This window comes from Indicator indicator, chromosome 13 (assembly GCF_027791375.1).
Source record: "Indicator indicator isolate 239-I01 chromosome 13, UM_Iind_1.1, whole genome shotgun sequence".
In the NCBI taxonomy this organism is placed as follows: domain Eukaryota; kingdom Metazoa; phylum Chordata; class Aves; order Piciformes; family Indicatoridae; genus Indicator; species Indicator indicator.
Genome location: NC_072022.1, coordinates 16,721,715 through 16,746,763, shown reverse-complemented (window position 1 = coordinate 16,746,763; position 25,049 = coordinate 16,721,715). Strand labels below are relative to the sequence as shown.

At 46.9% G+C, this 25,049-nt stretch overlaps 1 protein-coding gene across 1 annotated transcript; it reads left to right on the top strand.

Moving 5' to 3' along the window:
* Window positions 1–7,008: 7,008 nt before the first annotated feature.
* SENP2 (SUMO specific peptidase 2) lies at window positions 7,009–24,441 on the top strand. Its single transcript, XM_054386209.1, has 11 exons — window positions 7,009–7,307; window positions 14,177–14,321; window positions 15,149–15,252; window positions 19,791–19,854; window positions 20,545–20,694; window positions 21,228–21,359; window positions 21,710–21,913; window positions 22,034–22,113; window positions 22,508–22,592; window positions 23,293–23,388; window positions 23,960–24,441. The coding sequence occupies exons 1-11, from the start codon at window positions 7,009–7,011 to the stop codon at window positions 24,020–24,022; spliced, it is 1,422 nt and encodes a 473-aa protein (XP_054242184.1). The 3' UTR covers window positions 24,023–24,441.
* The last annotated feature ends 608 nt before the right edge of the window (window positions 24,442–25,049 follow it).

Sequence of the window (25,049 nt, the reverse complement as noted above, 5' to 3'; positions counted from 1 at the left end):
GAATGGGACATTGAATTAGGCACTTCCCTAGCAGTGGCTCATACTGTGGCTCCACTAGGACAAGAGGCATTGTATCTGAACCTGAGAACTGCAACCTCCCGGAGCAGCTCCCACTGGGTCCCTGCTACCATCTGCCCTTGGCTAAGAAGCCACAAGAAATAGGGATTCGGAGGGAGGATTTTGCTTTCCCTGTTCTCTGATGAGAGCAGAAGCACCAGCTACTCTTTGGACCTCTCCTCCAGGTGAATCAGTGTCTGGTGACCCACATCCATGGCCATCTCCTGTGCAGTGGCGAGGGACAGCTGTGTGGGATCTTGGAGCTGGATTCACAGCCCTGTTTGCTGTTACACCAACTCCTATGCAGAACTGAGAGGCATTTTTATACAGCAGCTTGGCACTGCGAGTAGGGGAGACAGCAGCCACCAAGCAACATGCAGAGCAAAAGCAGTCAGGAGAAAGACTGAGTGATTTCCCAAAGTCCTCACCATGCTACAGTTCCAACAGACCTTCTCAGGACAGCTAGGCTAGTCTTTTTAGCTAGCAACAGTTTGGAACTGCCTGATAAATTGTAAAGATAAACTTTATTTTGCAGTATATAGAATATACAATGAGAAAGATAGATAGATGGATGGATAGATGGGTGGAAAGAAAGAAGAAAGGAAGGAAGTACCTTGCTTTTTCTCCTCTATTTAAATGCCAGTGATAATAATGTCTTATCAGTACACCAATTAAATGGCCAAATTCTTCAAAGCCCAATTGATGCCTCCATTTCTTCAGAAGCTGCTTGGCTATCATGAAAGGAGATGGGCATGAGCATTTCTCTGCAGGAAGAAGTGTTAAGGGAGAGGCACTGGGATGAGGTACAGAGCAGAGAGGGTGAGGGGTGCCCAGGCTCAGCTCAGATGAACATATAGACTCTTCTTGGCTGCCTGCTCAGCTGTGATATGATGTGTGAACAGTGCTTGGCAGCCTGAAGCTCTGCTCCCTGAGCCACCTGTTTTGCCAAGGTGTGCCTCCTCCGGGAAGGTGGGGACAAGTCCACACGACTGCCCTGCACATACAGTGTCAGTTCAGGAATCTCACAGCCAGCTCTGGGCAAGGATGGTGATGGCACGCAGTTTTAGGGGTTGGAAGAGCAATAGCTGCATTATCCAGGGCAAATTAAAGGCCCCTTGGCCAGGATGTGGGAGCTATTTTTGTTGTTCTGGAGGTGAACTGTTCTTCAGAGCTAACTTGGCAGCCCTGTATCACATACAGGCAGAGCCTGTGACACCTGGAAGCAGCCACGAGAACTACAGAGAAGCCCAAGTGCACCAATAAGGTGGTCCTGGTCTTCTCAGCAGTTTCTCCTTTTACAGTGGAGGAACCTTCATAAAGCATGGGGTAGACCTCACCCTTCCCCAGCCCAGCCCTAGGTTGGACCAAGTAAAGACCTTCATGCGGAGCTGCAGGTTTTAGCTGCACACTTGATGATACAATACAAAATACCTCTAAGTCCCAGCCTTCCAGAGCATTTCCTTAGCTCACTGGAATTTCCGTTTAGCTCTTCCTCTCCCAAGCTCTTATAAAAAACTGGTGTCACCACGTGTCCCCTTGGCAGGCTCTGAAGACTGGTCAGTTCTCTCATTCCCCCCTCAGATCTCTCACCAATGTGCTGGGCATTTTCAAGGAGTGAGCTTCCCGAGGGTGTCAGCTTCAGCTCACTCCTTGATTAATCACCAAAGGCAACTGTGCCAGTCAAGGAAAGATTTACAAGGCAGGCAGGAAGCTCTTGTTTTTACAGGAGTGCCTCAAACACACAGCACACAGTAGGAAAAGCAAACATTCCAGGCATACCAAGGGATCCATGGGATAAAAATTCCGCAAACAGCCCAGATTAAGACACTTGACAGCACATGGAAACACTAAAACCTGGACTCAAGGATTTAATTGTCTTATTTAGCAGAGAGCCCTAAGCTCTCTGTGGAACAACCTGAGCTGCATGGAAATAGCCACCTCGGGGCAGGGGTGGGGAGCAGCGAGAGGGTCAGGAGGGGTACAATAAAGGTCAGGTCTGGCCCCCACCTCTCCCCCAGCTCCATATGGTCACCAGAGCCTTCTGGCAGAGTTTAATGTGAATTTGACTGTGGAAATGCTCAGCTCTGCTCCTTAGCAAGTCAGGCAGGGTCACACTGAATTAAAGCAACACCAAATCTGAGCCTGTTGGAGCAGAGAGAATCATAGAATAGAATCATAGAATCAGTCAGGGTTGGAAGGGACCACAAGGATCATCTAGTTCCAACCCCCCTGCCATGGGCAGGGACACCTCACACTACATCAGGCTGGCCAGAGCTTCATCCAGCCTGGCCTTAAACACCTCTAGGGATGGGGCCTCAACCACCTCCCTGGACAACCCATTCCAGGCTCTCACCACTCTCATGGTGAAGAACTTCTTCCTCACTTCCAGCCTGAATCTCCCCACTTCCAGCTTTATTCCATTCTCCCTAGTCCTATCACTACCTGATATCCTAAAAAGTCCCTCCCCAGCTTTCTTGTAGGCCCCCTTCAGATACTGAAAGGCCACAATAAGCTCAGAGCCAGAGCCAGAAGCACTGTTCTGGCTCCAACCACCAAGACTCTTGGCCTGAGACCTGTGGTTGTCATGCTGGGTCAATGCCTGTTAACTACCTTACTGTAGAAACACTCACATCCTCTCTGGTCCAAAATGCCAATTGAGAAGATGCAGGAATGCCCCCACAACTGCTTGTGTCCATTGAAATACTCCTTAAGAACCATCAGGGCTGAATGAGAAAAGGGCAAGCCAGAGCAGGTCCAGTCCCACCAGTGGGTTCAGTCCCCTGGGCTGCTTGACCAGCTCATTCCCTGGCTGGTCCCCAGCTGTCACTGTTTGACAAACAGCAGCAATATTTTTTCATGTATAGGTTTTCAAAGGGCCATGCAAAAGGCAGGGGGGAAAGAGCACTTAAGTTTCTCTAAAAAAACAAACAGTCCAAATTATGTGCTTCCTCTTTCTCTGATACTCTTTTAAACTTTTCTTTTTAATTTGAACCAATTTTTCAAGGGTGTTCACTCTGTGTCTCTATTTTCCAGAACTTGCTCCTGTTTGTCAAGTTATCTTTTCAGTAATTTCATAGTGGTGTGGTTAGTCTTGACTATGAGTTGTCAGATAAACTGGACTCTACATCAGGGTCTGAATCTGTTGGTGAAGGAAAAGGAAGAAGCCCTGCAGGAGAAGCAAGCAAGAAGGCTCAGACATTTTCATAAGATGGAAATACTCACCCCTCTGAAAGGATCAGTTGCAACATAAAGGCTCCTTTTACATCTTCCTGCAAACCATCCCAGACAAAGTAGAATTCGACATTGCCAAGTTATGTGTGGCTTGTCTACTTCTGTTCCAAATCCATCTGCCAGTGGCTTGTCCTGATAGGAAGCTCCAGCTCCCACTTAGAAATGGACAGTTTCTGGAAGAGCAGTGGAGGGGACTGATAATGAAATAATTCATCTACTGAAAGTGAGAGTTAAATGGAAGCACATGCTTGAGAAGATTGAATCACAGGATGGCTGGGGTTATCTAGTTCCAATCCCCCTCCCCAGCTGCAACCCATGGTCAGGCATGACTGGGGCTACCTGCCCCAAAATCTCACCCCAGCTGCCCTCCTGTAGCCCAAGCTTTCATAGAGCTCTCTGGGGCTGTGAGGATGCTCCGTGGAATCCACACATGGGAGCACAACTCGAATATTGAGATTTTGCAACTCAGTTCATTACATCCTTACTGCAAGCATTTTCCTTGGGGTCCTCTTCTCTTTTCTGCCTCTCTTCACCACCAGCTAATGCAGCAGAAGTCCAGGAGACCTTCTGACAGCTAGTTCACAGGCATGATGAATGCATCCTTCAGAAACTGGTTTTGTCCCAGTAAATATGACTGGCTTTAATGTGTGGCTCCTCATTGTGTGTGGCCTTCAGTCTAGCAGCCAAATTTAAACCTGGTTCCATGTCAGCTTTCCCAGCATCATCCTCCTAACATGGCCACAGCTGTATTGAGCGTGCTGTCCTTTTTCAAGAGCCTGCTATCATCTCCCCTTTCCACAGCTTTTGCCAGTCACATCTGAAAGTTCACCATCTGCTTAGGAAAAAAAAAAAAAAATCTGTCTGTGTTTAGGAAGTTTAATGTGGCATTGTAGGGACATGAGTCACTAGCAGCAGTATTTTCTGCGCCATGGTATTTTTGTTTGCCCTCAACCACAGAAGAATGACACAACTCATCTTGGCACATGCCAGCAGCACCTGGCCTACTAGTCGCAGCTCCATCTGTTGAAAAATAGGTAAATAAAATCACACCATGCAGCTGAGGAGCAATCCTGAGAGAGATGGCCACCACACATCATTCGGGCCAGTGCCATGGAGAGACCAGAGGGTCCATGAATCCAGCAGCCACTGACAAAATGTGATACAGAGTGGTGGATTCAGGAAGCAAGTGGTCAAGCAATTGCCTGCTTGTCCTGGAGAGAATTAGGGATAACGGACCTGGGACCGCCATAGTCAGGAGATGCGGTATCAGGACAGCTGCTGCTGTCACCCACTGCAGATGCTGGGAAGGTTGGAGGCGCTCTGTCTTCACACCAAGATTTTCCCTGGTCTCAGTTTGCAGCCCTTTTTTGAAACAGTTCAGAATGGAGATGCCTCTGGGGGAAACCAGAGGCCTCCAGCACCAGCCCTGGGCATTGCTGATGCCTCTCCAGGGCTCTTTTCCTGACAGGGAGGGCATGGTAGTGGGAAGTGGAGAAGTATTAAGGCAGGTGGTACTTCCCACTCTGACCTCAAAATGGGATTGGGAGACTTGGCCAGGGTGCTTCAATACAGGAAGTACATGGACCTGATGGAGTGGGTCCAGAAGAGGGCCACAAAAATCATCAGGGGGTTGAAGCACCTCTGATAGGTGGATAAGCTGAGGGAGCTGGCGGTGTTCAGCCTGGAGAAGAGGAAGCTCTGGAGAGACCTAATAGCAGCCTTCCAGTACCTGAAGGGGACCTACAGGAAGGATGGAGACTGTTTACAAAGGCCTGCAGTGACAGGACAAGGGGCAACGGCTTCAAACTAGAGAAGAGCAGATTTAGATTGGATGTTAGGACTAAGTTCACTATCAGGGTGGTGGAACACTGTAACAAGTTGCCCAAGGAGGTGGTTGAGGCCTCTTCCCTGGAGGTATTCAAGGTAAGGCTCGACGAGGCTCTGGGCAACCTGATCTAGTTGGGGATGTCCCTGCTCACTGCAGGGAGGTCGGACTGGATGGCCTTTGGAAGTCCCTTCCAGCCCGGACCATTCTATGATTCTAAGAGGCTTTGGGTAACACACAGTTAATAAGCCCAGATTCTGAAATTATCTGCATTTGCTATTGGATCAGAGATGGGACACAGGTAATCCAGGTGCATTTAAATGACAGGATTCTGGACTAACATGCATCAAATATCCTCATTTGGAGCAAACACACTCCAAGGTTTGACGCAGGAAGCTCAAAGCATGCAGCTCCAGAGGGAGGTTTGTTGGGCAGCTCTCCACAACAAAGAGCTCAGCGAGCCCATCGGATGGGCTTCTTGTGGCGGGCAGTCGGGCGCTCCCGCGTCACGGCTGGACAAGGGTCTCTCGCTCCAGCCGGGCAGGGCTCGGTGCTCCTGGGCTGCACCTCTCCACAGGCCCTGGGGGAAGCGGCACCAGCAGGCGGCCGATACTGGCTCTTGCGGGTCCCTGTCCCTCGGGACGCGGAAATGCGCCTCTGATCCTTATGAGGCGAGCGGGGCGTCACCCTCAGGGGAGAACGGCCTGTCCCCGCCAGCAGCGCGGGAAGGCACTCGGCAGCTCCCGACAGGGCGCTCAGCCCTCAGCTCCACACCGTGGCCCACCTCCGGCTTTCGCAAAGGGGAAGGAACCTCGCCCGCTCAGAAGGCGGAGAACACGGGGGAGGGGGGCGGGGGGTAGGACAGGGCCGGCCCGGCGAGGAAGCCGCGGGCAAGGCGGGACGGGAACGCCGCCCTCAGGCCACCGTCGGGCATCGCTCCGGCCGCGCTCCGCTCTCTGCAGCGCGGGGGCAGCAGGCGCGTGCGGAGTGGGGAAGCTCCCTCCGGGGGAAACCGGAGCTCAAGGAGGCTCTGCTCAGCGTCTGCTGTTCCGGAGGCAACGGAACAAAATTCTGGAAAGAATGTATTTATTATTTATTAAAATTATTTATGTATATTTATATATGTTTATTTATATACCTGTGTATTTATATATTATCTGTGTTTATTATGCTTTATATGCCTACACTTGTTTACTTAAATCACCAACTATTCCTCTAGCTTTCAAATTAATTCTTCAGTGGAATTATTGTTGCTCCACTCTGTCAGAACACGCAGCTTCAGCATGCAGGTATGGGAACAACATCGCATCCCCCTGAAGTTGCTCTAGAGACAAGAACTTTGGGTATGGCACAGTCAATCAGCCCCAGCATCTTGCCCTCCAGTCGCGCTGCAGCTGTGGCCGTGCGGGATACTGCGGCGGGAGAGAGCTGAGCAAGGGCAAGAAGTTCTCTCGCTCATGTTGGACAAGGCTCGGTGCTCCCCGGCTGTGCCTCTCCACAGGCTGTGTGGGGAGCTGCAGCGGCAGCCAGCGGGTACAGGCAGGGCCCGTACCGCCGCTTGCTCTCGCCAGTCCCTGTCTCTGCCCCTGTCCCGCGGAAAGGCGCCTTTGGCCAATGTAGTACGAGCGGGGTTTCTCCCTGAGAGAAGATTGGCTTATTCCCGCCAGTAGCGCCAGGAAGAGCCCAGCAGCTCCCCACCTCGACGGGCAAGGCTTGGATGGCAAACCCGAAGAGCATCGCGAGGGGCGCGGGCAGGCCCTACGCAGGGCGCACGCGCGGGAGATTCGCCCCAGACCCTGCACGGCCGCCAATGGGAAGGCGGCCTTCCGCGCGCGCGCGGGCGGGGTGGGTGTCGCGTGCAATGGGCGTCCTTCCGGCGCGGGCCCGCCGGGCCTATGTACCAATGGCTGCTGGGGACTCTCAGCGCTCTTCTTGCTGCCGCCCGCCGCCCCACGCCTTCCCCAGTCCCGCCGCCGCGCAAGAGGCCGCTCCCCAGGTCAGCGAGCCGCCCCGCTTCCTCACGGCCCCCCAAGGATCTCGCTCCTTCACCAGCCACTCCGAACCCACCGCGGCCTCCTGGGGTTGGGGCCTGCGGGGCCCCCAGGGTCCGCCTGCCGGGAGCGGGAGCCCACCGGCGCCTTCGGCCGGCTCTCTTCGGCCTGAGTGGTTCGATCCGACGACGGGAGTGCCGATAGTTGCTCTGTGACATCGTGAAATCGGGTGCAGTGCGGTGTCTTGCCCTGGGGTTCCCCTCATTCCAGCTCCCCGCCAGAGGGCTGGAGTCGACCCCTCTGCTCGTCTAGAACCGCCGTCCATGGCGGTAGGGCTCGCGTGGGTCTCCCAAGAGGTCTATCTGTGCCACCCACCGCCATTTTCCACCCTGGCACTGGGGCGGGTAAAACAAAGCGTGATGCATCTCTCCTGGTCCTGCTGTCCTGTGTTTCTGGCAGTGGCTCAGGCTGCTGTGAGGTCACCCTGTCCCCACGGACGTGGTTCATGTGTGATGCCGACATGGTTTTTGGTTCCAGATGCCCGCGATCACTCTGGTGGCAAACCCACTCACTTGTTTGCTTTCCATCTGCACAAGGGGATTTTGAAAAGAGGAAAAGGGGTGGAGACTTGGAGTAGGGATGTTGAAGGAGAACAGTATATATGCATCCAGGGATAGATGGGCTGGAGGAAAGTTATGACGTGGTGATGTGTATGGTATGTGGAGTGGAAGAAAGGCAAATGCCTTCTCAGGCATTAACTATTGATGATGTCCCAGAGCTTACAGTGACAGATGGATAAGCCGTCTCTGTACTTGTTGCTCTTCCTGAAGAGAGGGAATGAATGGATCAGTGATGTGTATGAAGTATGTGGATGCTCCCTCTGGGAAAAACTTGCTCCATAGTAGACCCTGCTTGGTGTCTTCTGTTACAAAGAGAATGGGAAAAGCAAGCATCTGGAAAGAGGCAGTTTATGCACAGACCTGTGTTCCTAATGCCATGCTGAGCACAGTTCTGCTCTCAGTTTTGCTAAGAGATCACTGGGAGTGACAGGTGATGCAGATGTGGTGAAATCCAAGTGAAGTTGCATTAGGAAGCTTCAGAAGCTGACCTGTAGAAAATAAGTTTTCCATCAGTGATCTCTTGAGATGTACTGTGACATGGCAAAGATGTTCCCAGGTCCCCTGCATGAGTCTGTTCAAGGCAATCTAAACCACCGGCTGATGGTTACATCTGCTGCTTGAAGTTTTGCCCTGATGGGAAGGAAAAATTCTGGCCATGGGTCTGATGGAGAAAGTAGATCAACATTAGCTGCTCTAGAACTGCACTACTGAAGCACAGTGTGTTGTTGTTGTTGGGGTGTAACCTGTGAAAACTCAAATTTTTGTACAATTTTAAATTAGAAATCTTCATGAACTGTGCTTAGCACTGATGAGGGAGGAGTTTTTGAAAAGAGGGCCTGAGGCAATACAGGTGTATGAGGAGTTAGTGAGCTTTTCCAATAAGTTGGGGTTTTTCCTGTACTTGCACTTTAGCAGCTCTTTGGTGTTGGGAACAAACGTAAAACATTTGGAAGTGTTACGGAAAAAAAGCAGCCTAGGATCCTTTAGTGAGATAACCAGGTCTCTGTGAGCAGTCTGTTGACTGGGAGAGGTGAGGGGTGTTGATGAGAGGTGCTCAGCAGTGGCACTTGAGAGAGGGTTGTCTGAGGTGCTACCAGGGGCACTTGGATGGGGAGACCTTTGTGGTATGAAAAGTAACTTTGAATGTCTGGGCCCCTGAAGGGCAGTCAGCCTGTTGGAAGCCTGCCATGGTAGCAAAACACTGTTTTGTGTGTTCTTTCCTCAGCATTCAGCCACCTCTGGAAGATGAGGAGGAGGTTCCATCAAAAAGGCAAAAATCAGGTATTGCCCACAACAGGAGTGTTTATCTGCCTGATTTTTCCTTAGGTTTTGTGTACCTGGGAAAATTCTGGCTTTTGTCCTTCAGCACTGTGACTGAACCTGTGGCTTTTCAAGCCTTTCTTTCCTTGTGGCCATGGTGTAGCCAGTGCCTGAGGGTGTCTCCTAGGGCCTGGTTGTATCTATAATGTTCTCTGTGTTGGCTGTGGCAAGGCACAAGACTTTTACTGCCAGCAGGAGCTACCCAAGGTCAGCATGCATGTCATCAGAAAGAGCATTTTAAATCCCAGCTGTGTGTTCCCTCCTCCCTGCACTCACAATGTACCTCTGCATCTTACAAGAAATCGTTTGAATCTGGGCTGTGAGGGAAAGTCACTTCAAAGTGATGGTAGGCAAACAAAAAAGCTATTCTGTGAGCTTTGGGGAAAAAGAAAAGCTGAACTGAAATCGTAAGAGTCCATTTTGTCTGACCCTGACAATTTTGGCATGTGGATTATGAAAAGACAGTGGGAGAATGAGTAAAGGAGGATGGAGATGCATCAGAGGCTAGGCCTTGACGAGAACAGCAGGTAGAGATGTGCTGTCTTAAGTGAGCCTTTCTCTGAATCTCCTTCTGTAAAGTGTTTAAAGGTAAAACATTGCAGCTGCCTGCAGACACATTGGGGCCTCTGGATGCCAGCTGCATTGGTTATGATTTGAGAGGGACATTACCTCATTTCCCCTCTTTGCAGATGAAAAGGGAAGAGCTTTTTAGACTATATGCCATTTCTTAGTTCTACAAGGTTGTGCAAGTTCTACAAAGTTCTACAAGTTCTGTAGGGAGCTTCCTGCTTGGCTGCCCCTGATTTAATGACAGAGGCTGCTGAAGTGTTCCTTTCAGGCTTAAACAGCTTTGACAAACACATCACACTGATCTCTTCTTCCTCTACCTCTCCTTTTAGCAACAAGACCAACTCTTGGTAGAAAGAGTTCCCACATCTTAGTAAGTGCACCAGATAGCTTCCAAAAATATGGTGTCATCCTCTTATCTTCAAACCAAGGCTGTTGTAGGATTTGCAGCCCCCTGTTAGGCAGCTGTGCCTTGCAGCTGTTTGGAAATACTGTCTGAGGGAGGGGTTGCATGTCTCAGCTTCTTTCATATTGAAAAGAACAGGCTCGGGCAGCTTTGGTTTCTAGCACTCAGCGAAGAGCTTCTCTCAGCTCTACAAAAGTGATGCGTAATATACTGCAAAAGTGCCTGCCCTTGTGGAGAGGATGAGGAGGATATGTTGCATCCTGTGGTGCTTCTCCAGAAACAGGGAATGTTCTCAAAAGCAGGGTATTTTTGCAGCTCTGGCTGGCAGACTCATGGGCAGTCTTTGAGCTCCCCTTCAAGCGTTGCTCAGTGAGCCAACTGATAAAACCCAACAGTTTCTGTTCTTGGCAGAAGGGTCTGTGACTTGCAATGTGTTACACTGCTTTAGGTGGGATTAAGGAGATGGGCCTTAGTGCAACTAGAACTCTCATTTCTTTTTAAATCATGGTCTTCTATGGCCTGTCTCTTCTTTTCCAGGTGATGTTATCTCTGTGCATAAAGAGAAGGCTCCAGCAGTTTCTGCAATGGTGAAGCTGCCAGCCAAGACAACAAGTAAACACAATGCCACTCCGACTGCAGAGTCTGCAGAAGAGGTTAGCAAGTCTTTTGAGACTGGGTAGAATCTGTACAAGGTGACAGAGGAAGCAGCTATCCCTAAATCATCTTTAAGTGGGCCTGCTCTGAGCCTGTACAGCAGTAGCCTGTCCAGCTGTCCTGCCGTTCATAGCTGGTTACTCTTGTGTGCTGAGTTTGGCTTATTCCAGTGTGCCTACTCTGCTGTAGCACTTGCAGCTGAGGAAGGAGCAAGATGTTTGCAATCTCTCAGATACTTTACAGTTGTTCAAGTTTATGGTTGTAGTGTGTTTGTAAACTGTTACGCTTTTTCTCAAGCTTCTAGTTAAGAAGTTTTACAGGAAAAACTGTGTACTTCCTCTGAATAAACCTCTTTTTTGCTAGATTTTTTTTTTTTTTACCTGCCAGTACAGGACAGGTTTCCTGTAGGACCTTAGGTCTGTAGAAATGAGTCATGAACCTAATTTGTTCAAAGTTGTAGTGATTTTTTTTTTTTTTTTAATCTTACTGCCCCATAGGATAAAAGGAATAAGAAATTTTCATACTTTTATTATTCATTCCTGATAAAGTCACGAACTCTTATTTGTACAAAATACATTTTTCAAGGGCCAACCTATCAGACTATGCAGTGTTTAGGAGCTGACTGATGAGAACTCATTCATAAGCTTGTATTATTTTAATCACTATATGTGACAGCTTGTATTAAAAAATTCAAGCATGCTTGTCAGACATCCTGCAAAGATTTGTATTCCACTGCAATCTGAACCAGCAAATCATGGTCCTCAAGTTTGGAATTCACGTTAGCTTGGATTCACATTCAGATTATACTCATGTTGAAACTCATTTTGTTGTGTTGGTTTTGGTTTGGTTTTGTTTTGTTTTTTTTTTAAGAGTCAAGCCACTACTTCTGATCCTTCATCCAAGAGACCAACAGGTTCTGCACTAGAAATAGAAATGCTACAACTTGGTAAGGGTGATATCAAGTATTTAATTTGTATGATGTTAAGGTGGTGTATAGGAATATGTGAGCATGCACTCTGTTTTCTCCTTGCATCCTGGCATTGCCTCTGGATTGGGGCCAGGTATTTATCTTGCCATCTCTGTAGCATAGCTGCTTTGGATGCAGTCCTTCAGTTTTGATATGTCCACTGTTAGCTTGCCAGTGATAAATTGTTTTAAACACTAATTTTAGGTGGTACATCCTGATAACCCTTTTTTTTAATTTCAGGTTTAGGCAGGCAATAGTTTGTGTGCACAACTTTCTGTGGTAGCCAGTATGAAAATCCAAAAATGCCCTGAAGTAACATAACACAAATAATACTATGATGTATGAGAGAAAAAGAAAATCATTTATCTCTGATGAAGCTCTTTACTGTAAACTCATAAAACTCTTCAGTTCCCTTTGATAGTCACTGATGGCTTATGCTCTTCTTTTGTAGAAAAAATGCCTTGTGGAACCAATACTTGCTTGAACAGAGAAACACTTTCCCTTTCTCATAAGACAGTTCCACACCTGAGGTAAAAATTCTTCCATTTTCTTTGACTTCTTCTCTGAAGGTTTCCTGCCTTTCATTCTTAAACTTCCTCTGTGTCTACCTAGCAATACTTTTCCAAGGTATCCTGGAACTCCTCCAGGCTATTATACTAAGGGAGGTCTCCAGTTCTTTGGCTTTTTTTTCCTTCAACTTTAAACTTTTCCTTCAAATCCAGATACTTCATAGACACTGGAGATTAGACACAGATTAGATGTGGTAGGAAGAAGTGTGAAACTTGAGAAGAGGCTGAGGCCAGAAATGTTTTTGAAAAGGTCCCAAATAGTTAATTTGACAGGAAAACGTAACTTAGTAAAAAAATCCCAAACACACACACACTCACACACAGAGAACAAACCCAAGAAACACATCAACATTTTCTCAAAAATCTCCATGATATTTGGCATAAAATAGTTCCTCATTTGATAAAAGGCCTAACCTTTACCATTGTATTTGATTTGAATTATTCTTTAGTAGATGCTGAGGCACTGTGTGTACACTTAGCTGAAAGTCAAACGTGGCTGGAAGGAGAAGGGAATGGCTCATGATGTGATTTGATGCTACTATTTGCTTTCCAGTCTCAAAATGGAATTGGTATTCTTGTGCCTGCAGCTTGGAAATACTGTGGTGACACAAAGTCTAGTTGAAGGCCAGTCACTAATGGTTTACCCCAGGGATCAGTACTTGGGCCAGCACTGTTCAACATCTTCATTAATGACCTGGATGATGGCACAGAGTGCACCCTCAGCAAGTTTACAGATGATACAAAGCTGGGAGGAGTCTAATGCACCTGATGGGTGTGCTGCCATCCAGAGGGATGCATACAGGCTGGAGAACTGGACAGAGAGTTTATGAAGTTCAGCAAACGGAAATGCAAAGCCCTGCCTGTGGGGAAGAAAGTCCATGCAGCAGTACATGCTGGAAACTGGGCAGCTGGAAAGCAGCACTGTGGAGAAGGAAGTCCTGATAGACAAAAAGCTGACCATGAACCAATGTGGCAAAGGCCAACAGCATCCTGAGCTGTGCTAGGAATAGTGTTGCATGGCTGTTTGAGAGTGGTCATCCTTCTTTTTTATTCAAGCCACCTTTGGAGTGCTGTGTCCAGTGCTGAGCTCCCACACACAAGGAAGATGTGGGCTTGCTGGAACAAGTCCGGCAAAGAGTCACAAAGATGATTGAGGCAGTTTTCTTGTGAGGAGAGGTTGAGAATGCTGGTACTGTTCACCCTGGAGAACAGAAGGCTTAGAGGGATCTCATCAATGTGTGAAAACATCCAAAGGGAGAGAATGAAGAGGAGGGAGCCAGACTCTTCTCAGTGGTGCCCACTGACAAGCCAATCACAGAATATATCTAGTGGGAAGGGACCTCGAAGATCATCAAGAGGCAGTGGGTGCAAACTGAAGACCAGAGAATTGCATCTGAATGTTGGGAAACACTGTTTTGTACTCTGAGGGTGATCAGATACTGGCACAGGTTGCTTTGAGAGGTTGTGGAGTGTCTGTCCTTGGAGATGCTTGAAAACTCAACAGGACAGAGTCCTGAGCAAGGGTTTGCACCACATGATCTCCAGAGGTCTCTACCAGAATGATTTTTGTGAGGAAAGCATCAGCTACAGTTTGGTGACAGTGCTTTTAGAAGAACTGACAGTTGGATGGTATGAATAACACACCTGTGTGGTTATTTACTCTTTTATACTGACTCAGGACTTGGTCTGCCATGGACATAACTTGTCCCTCTGAGGACATTTGTGATGTGCAGATCAAACAACAGTGTATATTAAAGGCAGTTGTTCTGATTTTCACTTTTATTTCTGTGTACTTTCCCACTGGCCAGTTGAAGGCAGCAGGTCTTCATCTGAAAGTCACAAACTTCTCCTGTCTGTCTCCATCATCATCAGTGTACGTGCTTTACAAAATAGTTGTTGGAATTTGAATCGGGAGGTGCATGTCTGAATGTTCTCTTGATGCTATTTCTTTTTCCATTGATGGTTTTAGCCTGGGCAGGAATGGCAAACACTTCATCAAACCTGTTCCAGACGTCAGCTTAACACTAAGGCCTCCAATTAAGGAGCGTGCTGTGCCAGAATCTACCACTCCAGAAGTCATGAAAATGGGGAGGTTTTACTGTACTGCTGAAGAGGTAGGCTGGCTGAGAGAGGTGACTTTTGAAATGAAACAACTTAGCACTTACAAGGAGGTTGTATGTTAAGGCCAAAGTGTCAGTTTGTAACTGCACAGTGGGTGTAGTAAGGAAGTTGAAAGAACAGCACATGGCATTCCGTTTGCCTTTAGGTTTATGCAGTCTTGGAACAGAGCACTGCTTTGTTGCTACAAAAATGAAATGAATTTTCATGGAAGTGGTGTACTGGGGGAGGACCCTTCTGGTTGTTTCACTATTTTGTCCTTAGCCTAGTTCAAGTGTGGTCTTGACGTAACAATTTTAAAAGGACAATGTAGGCAAAAAAACCACTCAGTTGCTGATAATTCATCCTTACCAGACTATCTGAGAGGTCTTTCCCTGGCTTTTCCTTCCAATACCTGAAGCAACACTTGGCAAATTCCTGATTAACCTAGCTCACGTGGGAGAAGCACTTACACCAAAGTACTGAGAAGCAGGCTGTGGCAAGCTGTGGAGTATGATTAAGACACTCTGGGGACTCCTAGCTCCTAATAATATGTATATTGACAAGAATGCAAATTAGTCTGCAAGAGGTGCTCACCACAGCTGAAGAGAAGAGGCCTCCATTTGAAGGAACTGTTGCAGATGGAATTTTGAGTTTTTGAGTGGGGGACACATTTCTGGACCAGGGCTAACACCAAATGAAGGTGTGGGAATTCCTGCTAAAGTAAACTTGAATAGTGTGCCAGTATTTGGGGAACAGCCTGTGCACCACACACATGGTCCAGACTGCAAACATTTGCTTCATACGCTGTGGTTATCTGTGGTTTTTCCCCTCATTCTACTAGGATGTTCAGCGAGGAGAAAAGGAGAAATACAAACAGCTTTTGCAGCTGGTAAAGGAAAAATATGCTGGGATCCGCCCTCCTCCACAGCTGACAAGCTTCTGCAGGTAGTTATTGGAAAAAGAGCTATTAACTTTTTGGTGGTAAATTTGTGGCTGTGGTACATGGAAGTGGAGGGGAAATCATCTTTCTTGCTTTCAAAGGTCTGGCCAGTGTCACAGGGTAGGTGTTGGGGCAAACTAAAAGACCGACACTCTCTTCAGCTCCCTGCAGTGAAGGATGGCTGTTCTCTGGGCGTGTATTCTGAAGAGATAAATTGCTTTGTTGATGTGTGGATGTGTTTCTGATACTCCTTTCTGTCTCTTGCATTAAGAAAGGTGGTCTCTACCTCTGGTGCTGGCAGTGTGACTTCTAGTATAAAAATCCCCAGCTCTGATTATTCTGGAGCACCATCAAAGAGAATTTATCTTCCTCTTGTTTGCAGTTGATGAGTTTTTCTGTGGTCAGGAATCCAGTTTCATCTGAAAGTATGAAACTTAAGGTAAACAAAGGGAAAGCCAGAATTTCCTCTGTTCTTTCCACCTCCCCCAGTCCTTCTCATACCAGTGACAGGAAGTTTTCTCTTTGCAGTACACTAAGTTGACAAAATACCATTAGTGTGTACAATTCCACTCACACAGAGCCAAGAGAAGCAAGAACCATAATTAAAGTGACTCTGCCTGATCACATCACCTCTCTGAGACCTCTGGGAGTTGCAGACATCTGCACAGAAAAGCAAGCAACCTGTGAAGGGGAACTTGTGTGTAATTCTGCCTTGTATATTATCAGTAACTGTGTGAAGAGATTGTTGATAACACAAACGAAACCCACAAAAATAATAGAAGCATTTATCTTAGTGGAATAATTACACTCCACAGCTGTGCAGAAGGGTTCTAATTCTTGTAAAGTAGTGATAGCAAGATGGTTCTGAAGTTCCAGCATGCCTTTCTACACAGTAAGAGAGTAGAAAATGCAGTGCTTGCTTGCAGTTTCTCTTTAGTGCTGTGAAACAAGGGTGGTTACCAGGGCTTAGGAGAATCTGTGCTTGGTGGTTCACAGCTAGAAAACTTGTAACCATACAACTTCAGAGCAGCATTTCATGTTGAAACGTTCTGGTGCACAAAACTTCCATGGCAAACAGTATCCCGTGTAATTTTAGGTGCACTGGTGATAGCATCTAATCTCTGTCATTGTTATTGTGGTGTGGCTTATACCTCAGAGCAGACCTGGAGCATGTGAAATGGATTCCATTCAGGTGAAGCTACACCAGGGCATTCCTGTGGAGTGTGTCTAATGCACTCCAGCTGCTTATGAGCATGAGGCCTCTCAGGTCAGCATTAAAATGCCACAGAAGTATGTATGTTGTGGACACTGCATTCTCACTGGCAGCATAATCTTTAACCAATGGATTGAAAAGAGATGGTCAGCGATGGCTGTAGTGGATGCTGTCCTGTTCCATAGGTAAACTGGCCTTCTTAGGTTAATAGAAATAGTTGTAGGATGTGCAAAGTTTATGTTTTCTTTTGAAAGAAGAAAACAAAGAAGTCCCTGAAAAGTGGCTGGTGAAAAGATAAAGTAATCAAATTTTACGATTGATTAGTCTCTTTTGAAACTCCAAAGAGACAAAAAATGTCTCCTGTGTCTTCAGCAGGCCCCAGCTGAGACTGGTCAAGCTTCTAAATGTAAACTGCCTCTTCATGGAAATGCCCTTGGCATGCTGTCATGGAATCAGTGCATGAGACAGGATGTTCCTATGAAAGAATTAAAGAGCCTAATTCCACTTTACACGTTCCTATTGCTTTAACTATGGCTTCCAACTCTAATGTAGGCAGTAGTGTACAAATAAACTGTATCCTTTCTAGTCAATTGGTATGCACTGATAACAGATACCATACATAAATGAATTGTCATTCTTCTCTGGTGTGTTTTTGCCTCACCAAAGTGTTCAAGCCTTCTCCAAAGAACCAGTGATGACTGAGGGTCACCTGAAAGAACGAAAATATGGAGATATCTACCCATATATGACACTAAGGACCAGTGAGTATCCACATGGTTCATATCTGTTCTGCTTTGTAGGTAGGCTTCAAATCAAAATAGAGCATTACCTCAAGTGTCAGAGGTATAGATTATGCTGAAAGGATTTGTCAGTGCTGGTGTGTCATTAATCTGTGTCTTTTTATAAGGAAATCTAAATCAGCTGGCATGAAAGAAATGGTCTGTCTCTGGAAAGAAAGGGAGATAAAAAAGAACGGGGCTTCACTTCCACCCCAAATCATAGCTAGTTCTGGGCTGAAATGACTTCATGCTGACCTAAGACCACCATGGCCATTAAACTATGTCCCTAAGTTTCTTGAATACCTCCAGAGACTGTGACTCCACCACCTCCCTCCTCATTCCAACCTCCTTTCAGGGAGCTGCAGAGAGCAATGAGATCTCCCCTCAGCCTCCTCTTCCCCAGACTAAACAACCTCAGGTCCCTCAGCTGCTCATGAAACGTACCACCTGAGCCTGGTGGAGCCTCTAGGTTTTAAAAAATCACTTTTTGTAGCCAAGCTGCAATCTTCAGTTGAAATCTTCAGATTTCAACTGAATAAATGCCCTGCTTCATCTCCTTTACACTCACATGTGATTGTCAAAGTTCAGTTTGCCAGAGGTGGAGCTTCCTAACCATAGAGTTGTCATTAACTATTTGTGTGTGTTATGACCCAGAATAGAGAACTCTCTACATCTGATGGTAATCAAGAACTGACTCTTGTTTTCATGTTACTGCTGTTCTGTGCAGGTATCAACTGTGCAGATGTTTGCAGCCCCCAGTGGTCTCAGAGAAGTGATCTGATCAGGTAGAGTCATTTTAATCATGGTTCTTGTTTTTTGTGGCTCTGTGCATGTCTCTTTCAGCCTCCAGTAGTGTCCAGAAGAAGACAAATCGTATTTATCATCTCAGTGCTGTGGAGGATGAATAGCTAGCTTGTAGCTCTGGAACTGCTTCTCACAACCCAATTGCTTCTCAAATATACCTAAAGCCATGCTGTGTGACAAATGATTGTGCTGGTCTGGTGTTTTCTGGGTCCTTTGCTGTGGAAAGGCTGGCCAGTGAGGGTGATAGTGGTGGCTATACCAAGTTGTCCTTGGATTTGCAGAATCCATTTCTGCTTTTGTCTTTCTGCCAAACCATTACTGAGCTGTGACTCCACTTCTTCCACTTTGAAACTAGAGGTATTCAAGAAGTGTGTAGATGTGGCACTTCAGGATACAGTTTTTAGTGGTCATGGAAGCTGGGTTATGACTTGATGATCTTAAAGGTCTTTTCCAACCTTAATGATTCTGTGATTAGAGAGCTGGTGAAGCCTGGTGGGGACAGAAGTTTGTTGTGCCTTACAGAATGCCTTGGCTTTGAACATGAGACCAAAAAGGTAGCATGCTGTTGGATTCTCTCCTGTTTGAGAGGCCGGTGGACTCATTGGTACTGGCAGGGCTCTGAGTTCAGATGTGTCATTGAGGAAGATGGGCTTTTGGTTGCAGTAAGTGCAGCAGAGGGATTTTGTGTGGCAGTCTGATGAATGGCATCTTTCTGCAGTGATTGCCTTTGAATGAGAGAGGAGAAGGCATAGATGGGAGCAGAGAGGGATTCAGTTGAGGCAGTCTTGTTTTTTGGCCAGTTCTATCACTGTTGTTCTCCCTTCTTAAACACTAGTACTGTATTTAGTGGTGCAGCACCATTCCTATGCTTCAGTTGTCACTGGTTCCCCTAAGCTTGAGGGGAGAGAAAGAAATAAAATAACTGCTAGAGCGTGGTAGGTCCAAGGAAAAGGAACATTTTCTTGCCTTCCCCCCACTTCCCAGTTTAGCTAGGAGGTGAAGGCATTTGACAAGGCTTGTCATACCTACTCTTACCATGCTGGCCTGAAAGGCTTCAAGAGTGTAGGATACCAGGAGAGTCTGTTGTAGGTGTCCCTCCTGAGCAGGAGGATCTTTGGTGACAGTGCAAATTCTTGTTTGTGAAGAAGGGACATATATATAGGTATATATATATGAACAATTTTAATGTCTGCATATTTGTTTGCTCTTTAGAGTCTGCATGGTTCTAATGGTAATCCTCTCCAAATGGAGATAGTCACTCTCTTGACTAGCCCATAGAAGGCAAGTAAACATCCTGTAGCTGTCCCATTTTTCCTTCAATGTACTGGTCTTAGTTTCCAAAAGCTAAGTCTATTTGGATGTGAGTGTGTGTTATACCTGGCAGTATAAGATCTAGCCTGCAGTGTTACCACCAATAGATCAGAAAGCACTTGTTAGAGGAACTGCTGGTTGCTTCACTGGTTTCCAAATAATGAAACTGATAAAGAGAAACAAAAGGAGTCTTGCACATGGAGATGGAAGGTGGTTTGCAAAGCTTCTGGCTCTTCATTCTATGCCAGTCTTGCTGCTGTGAAGGAGTGGTGCTGGATAATGTTGTCATACGTTCATGTGTGCGACTGAGGCTCTAGTCAGAATCAGCCTTGGAAAAGCATTTTTATCCAAAAGGTGAATTCTTGAGAATTCACTGCCTGGGGCAGTACTGATACACAGCTCACTTCTCTCTCTCTCTTCTTCTCTCTGCTCACAGGTACTACACTCCTGCAGAAAACTCTCATGAACAGGGAAGACCAGTGAAAGCAGTGTCTGCAGGGGTAAGCTTGTATTATTCCTTATTACACTTAGGAAAGTACAGCTGTTTGATCAGAAATGTTTGTGCTCTTCACTCACATTACTCACTCAACAACATAGGTATTTGGCCCAGCTGTTTTTTTCCCAGGGCAAGTGGGAGCATTGTTTGATGAGTAGCACTATTGCAAAGGGTTTCCCACTGCTGTTAATTGTGTTTCTGGGCACTGCACCACTATTTTTATTCTTCCCTTTTAATGTATTGAGTAGGGATTCAAAGTCTTTCATGCACATGCTTAGTTGACCTGCAAAGCTGGACTGTGGTATCTTTAGTCCTCTCTTGTTTCATGAGGTGGGATGTACATCTCTTTGACTTGCATCTCTGGTCAGGACTTAGGTAAAAAAAAAAATCATTATGGAAATGACAAATATTCATTTCAATCTCAACTTGACATCTCCATGTGGAGGCTTTGCTGGGATTATTAATACCAGTCCAAGCCAAACTAACACTCTTCATCTCTTGCCACCCTTTGAGTGCAGCACTACATGGGTGCACAGCTGGAATGGAGTCATCAACAAAATGTACTTTTGGAGTTGGCTGGTTGGATGTGTATAGAAAATCCTTTCAGTTTTCTCCATGAACAAGAGTTTCTGCACTATCCCTGAGTAAGCAAACCTGTGCTTACTTGCTAGCCTCATGTCCATTTGTCTAACAGGGACAGTCTGGAGCTGAGCTCTCAGAAGAGGCATTATTCCAATTACATCTGGCACCTGTTCTGTCCAGAAAATCAACTGGCCTTGAGGCAGAAGAAAATAAATTCCCAAGATTGGAAAAACCAGCAGAACACTTTTCTGTGCTCACAGAGGTACCACAGCTAACAGTGTTAGAGAAAACAAACTTAGGCAGAACCATCCATATGACAGCCAGCTGCACACGCAGCCTGGGCTCCTGATTGCCTGACTCCAATGTAGCTGCCTCAGCTTCCCCCTTTGCTGTTCCTTCAGTGCCCTTTGAAGTCCCCACCTGCCAATTCTTTCAGGCTCCTGCCTTAGCTGCCTTGGGATGGAGAATACCTGCTGTGGTTGGCTTCATCCCTGGTACTGTGAGGGCTGCAGCCTGTGGGAAAGGTGTTTCCTGAACTTCTGCTCCTTTTTTCATCTGCTTTGGTGTGTCTGTGACTCCACATGGATTAGATCAGCTTCCTTTGTGAAAACAAATTGAAGCAAACCTGGGCTCTGAAGTTCCAAGTTAGGATGCTGAACCAAATCAACCAACAAGAACATGCTGTTGGCTGTACCACCTGAGCTTGATTTCCAGGCCTTGTTTGAGTTGAAAGCTGCCCAGAGGTGCTCAGTTCTCTGTTTCACAAGTGCTTCCCCAGCTCATTGTTCGTTTCAGGCCTTAGAGAGAGAGGTCCATGCTGCATTTGGCAGAGGTGAGCCTGATGAGATCTTGAGCAGTGCCTTCAAACTGAAGGTGACCCGTGAGGACATCGGCACACTGCGGGAGCATCGCTGGCTGAACGATGAGGTAAAGCAGCTGCAATCCAGTGATTTACCAACACCCCTGCACTGCCTGCACAAGGCTTTGCAGAGTTCCTTGACAACCTCCCCTGCAGAGCCTAGAAATGTCTGAGCAGTTCTTAATTTAGGGACTTCATGGTCTGGTGTTTCTGGAAGTTCTTTTACTTCTTGTATGAGGCATCTTCTAGGAGTTAGTCCAGGTTACTGCAGTGGGTGGCAGGTGTTCTTACCAAGGAAGAGAAGAAACTAAGTGCCAAATTCTAAGCCTCTACTGGTGGCCAGCAAAGACATGTTGCTCTGTGTTTCTTTGGTAAGCTTGTGCCTTACTTGACATCTCAAGAACATCTTTTGGTACAGGTCATCAATTTCTACATGAGGCTTATTGCAGAAAGAAATAAGAAGGAGGGATTCGCAGCAGTCCATGCCTTTAGTACTTTCTTCTACCCAAAACTAATCTCTGGGGGCTACACAGCAGTAAGAAGGTGGACCAGAGGTGTGGATCTGTTCCAGCAGGACCTCATCTTTGTGCCCATTCACCTGAGGGTGCACTGGGCACTAGTGGTGAGTCACACTGGCTTTTGTTTGGACAGGGAGGAAAAGCTCACAGGGATGGTAATGTAGGTTTAGTTCTGTGTGCAGCACAAGGCTGTGCTTTGTCTAACAGTGATCTTCTAATAACAGGTCATAGATGTCAGAAGGAAGACCATCAAATACTATGATTCCATGGGACAGAAAGGGGACAAGATTTGTCAGACTCTGTTGTAAGTAACTGCTCAGTAGATGCTTTCATGTCATGAATTATGAGAAGGATTTTGGATTACGTTTCTGTAATGTGACTGCAAACTTTCACATTTCTTGTAAATAGGAAACAAATTTGTCTTGTGTGGAGACTTCCCACACACACACACACACACACACACACACACTTGTACAGCTCATCCTGTTGATTGTAGTGAGCTCTCGTGCCCTTACTGGTTGTTACTGCTATTTTTGACATTGTCATCAAGACAGATGCCTGCAGCAAATAATTGCTTCCTCAGGAGCATTCTTCCAGCAGCTGGTGGCCTGGGCACTTCGTCAATGAGAGGCCTTAGCCCAAGAGCTTTTCTTCCAGAGGTAAACCCAATGTGTGAGATTTGGTTTTGTTTTCCACAGCCAATACCTGCAAGAAGAAAGCCATGAGAAAAGAAACCTGGAGCTGGCTTCTTCAGAGTGGACTCTTCGTAGCATGGAGTCCCATGTATGTGAGCACTCCTTGGCTTTGAACTCTGACCTGAGCTGCTGCCCATGAAGGTCTTAGCACTTTTCCAGTAGGTCCAAGCCCTTAGAGAGAGGCCATGAGCATCTCACGATCTTGTGGCACCATCTCAGGCTGGAGGTGAAGCAGGAACCATGCTGGGATAAGCTCTTGAAGCAGTGCCTCTGCTTGCTGGCTGGAAACTCGATGCTGTTCTTAATGAGTCTGCCACAGGGAGGTGATTCTCGCCTGGCCCCCATTTTGCAGGTCCCACTGAACAGTCTGTTTAGCTGTGGTCAGAAAGGTTGGTGTCTTGTTTGGAGCACAGAGCCTGGCGTGTGCCAAAGCAAAGGGTTGAGCTGATGGTTCTCAGCAAGTTGAGAGTACAAAGCACTGCATCTGAAGGCTTGATGGAGGAAACAGAGCAGTGTGCAAAGCGCCAGGCTCCTGCCAGGAGGATGCTGCTCTTCCGTATCAGCCTGCCCAGAATGGGGCTTGTGACTTCCTAGTGAAGGAAGCAGAGGGCAGGGATGATGTGCAGTGCTTTTGGTCTATTCCTTGTGTCCAGCAGTGGGAGATGGATCATGCAAGGAGGTTCATGGGTGCCTGGTCAGGAATTGTTGGCATGGGGAATGTGTACTGCTGCCAAATGGCTTTTCTTTCACCAGAGAGTGAAATTCTTCATCTGCTTTGCATTCATTAGGAGATCCCTCAGCAATCCAACGGAAGTGACTGTGGGGTGTTCATGTGCAAATATGCTGAGTACATCTCCAGGGACAGAGCCACCACCTTTACCCAGGTTAGTGAAGGCTGTGAGCAGCTCCAGAGCTTTTGGCACAGATGAAAGAGCCAGGGGGGTTCTGCAGCAGCTGTTGTGTCAGGGGGAGGGGCTGAGCTTTTGTACCTCTCTGATTTTGGTGCATGGCTGCTTGGGTTGGAAATTCCAAGTGGGCTCAGCAGGACAGGACAGAGCTGTCTCCTCCATCCTTGTCTGATATCTGCTTCCTAGTGGAAGCCATGACGTTCCTCTGGGGCAAGGTAGAGCAGTCTGTGGATTTGTGGCATCTGGCCTCTGCATGTTCTGGAGAAATGGGTTTCAGCCTCTGACCCATTAGGAGCCTGGTTATTTCCCAGTGCTGTGGGCTATTACTGGAGTGCTTGTAGCTGCTCTGGAGTCAGGTCAGCCTGGGTTTGTTGGGTTGTTAATTCACCCTCTTAGGAGCCATGTGGCTGAAAGCCTTCTTGTAGCCAAAGGCAAGAGCTGAAGGTTGGTAAAAGGAACTCCACATTGACAAGCTCATGGGGTGTTCATGCACTTTGCCTCTGTCTGCCACCACTTCCTATTTCATGGACTTTCCTTTCCTTTCCAGAAGAACATGCCTTACTTCCGCAAGAGGATGGTGTGGGAAATAATCCACCAGCAGCTGCTGTGAGACGTGCACTATTAGAGTAACACTGTGATCACCCCAGGGTGACTAACTCCTGCTTTAGTTACTGCTCCAGGGTTGTCTTTGAAAAGGCAGCAGGCACACAGATCTTCCTCCTCAGGCTAGGAAGCAGTGGTTACATTTGGGGTTTTATTCCCGATTTTGGAGGCAGTCACTCTCATTGAAATTAAGTCATGCACCTTAAGTGCAAAGCCAGAAGGATGGCTGTGACCTCATCATGGTAAGGGTTAAGAACAAATGCTGTCAGGGATGTTGATGGACGCTCGGAACTTGCAGCGCACGTGGCCACACTATGGACGAAGGGGACTGTCCCCTGTGGTGGGTGTACCAGGTGTGTTAGCTGAACTTACCTTCCCAGGAAAACTTGCTTAGCAACTGTTTCCTCAAGGAGGGATTTTCTGTCTCTGGAACATCTGTGATCTACTTGATTCCTAAAACTGGATTTGTGATGACCATAGAAAGCAAGCATTGACTGTCCTTTGATTTGTAACAAATCCATAGTGAAGCCCCTGTAGCTGGGGTTGCTTTCTTGTTTGTTGGGATTTTTTTTTTCCTGTGTCCAGGGAGTTATCTAATGTGAAAAGAGAAATATTTATTTCTTCTTATTAAAATATGTAACTTATATAAAGAGGCTTTCTGGAATGAAACTCTTCCTGCTAATGAAAAAGAGTGATTTGGGTTTTTTTTTTTAACTGAAAAAGAACTCCTTTACAATCTAGGAGGCAGAAGGCTCAGGCCAGGATGGGAGTCAAGAGCACAAAAGCCTTGAAGCCATTGTCACCAAATCCTCAAGGCACAATCAGGATGTCACTCACAGTGAAGTGAGCAAGGGCAGTCCCAGTAACAGTGAAGCAGACCACTTTTTTTGGGGGGGTCTGATTGGGCTTCTAAGATAAACCTCATGTGCACAGCTTGGTGAGCATGACCTGTCCAGCACTGGGCAGCTGTCCTGCTGTGACAGTGGCACCAATGTGCCAGGCTACTGACACAAGTCCTGCAGGGGTCAGTGCTG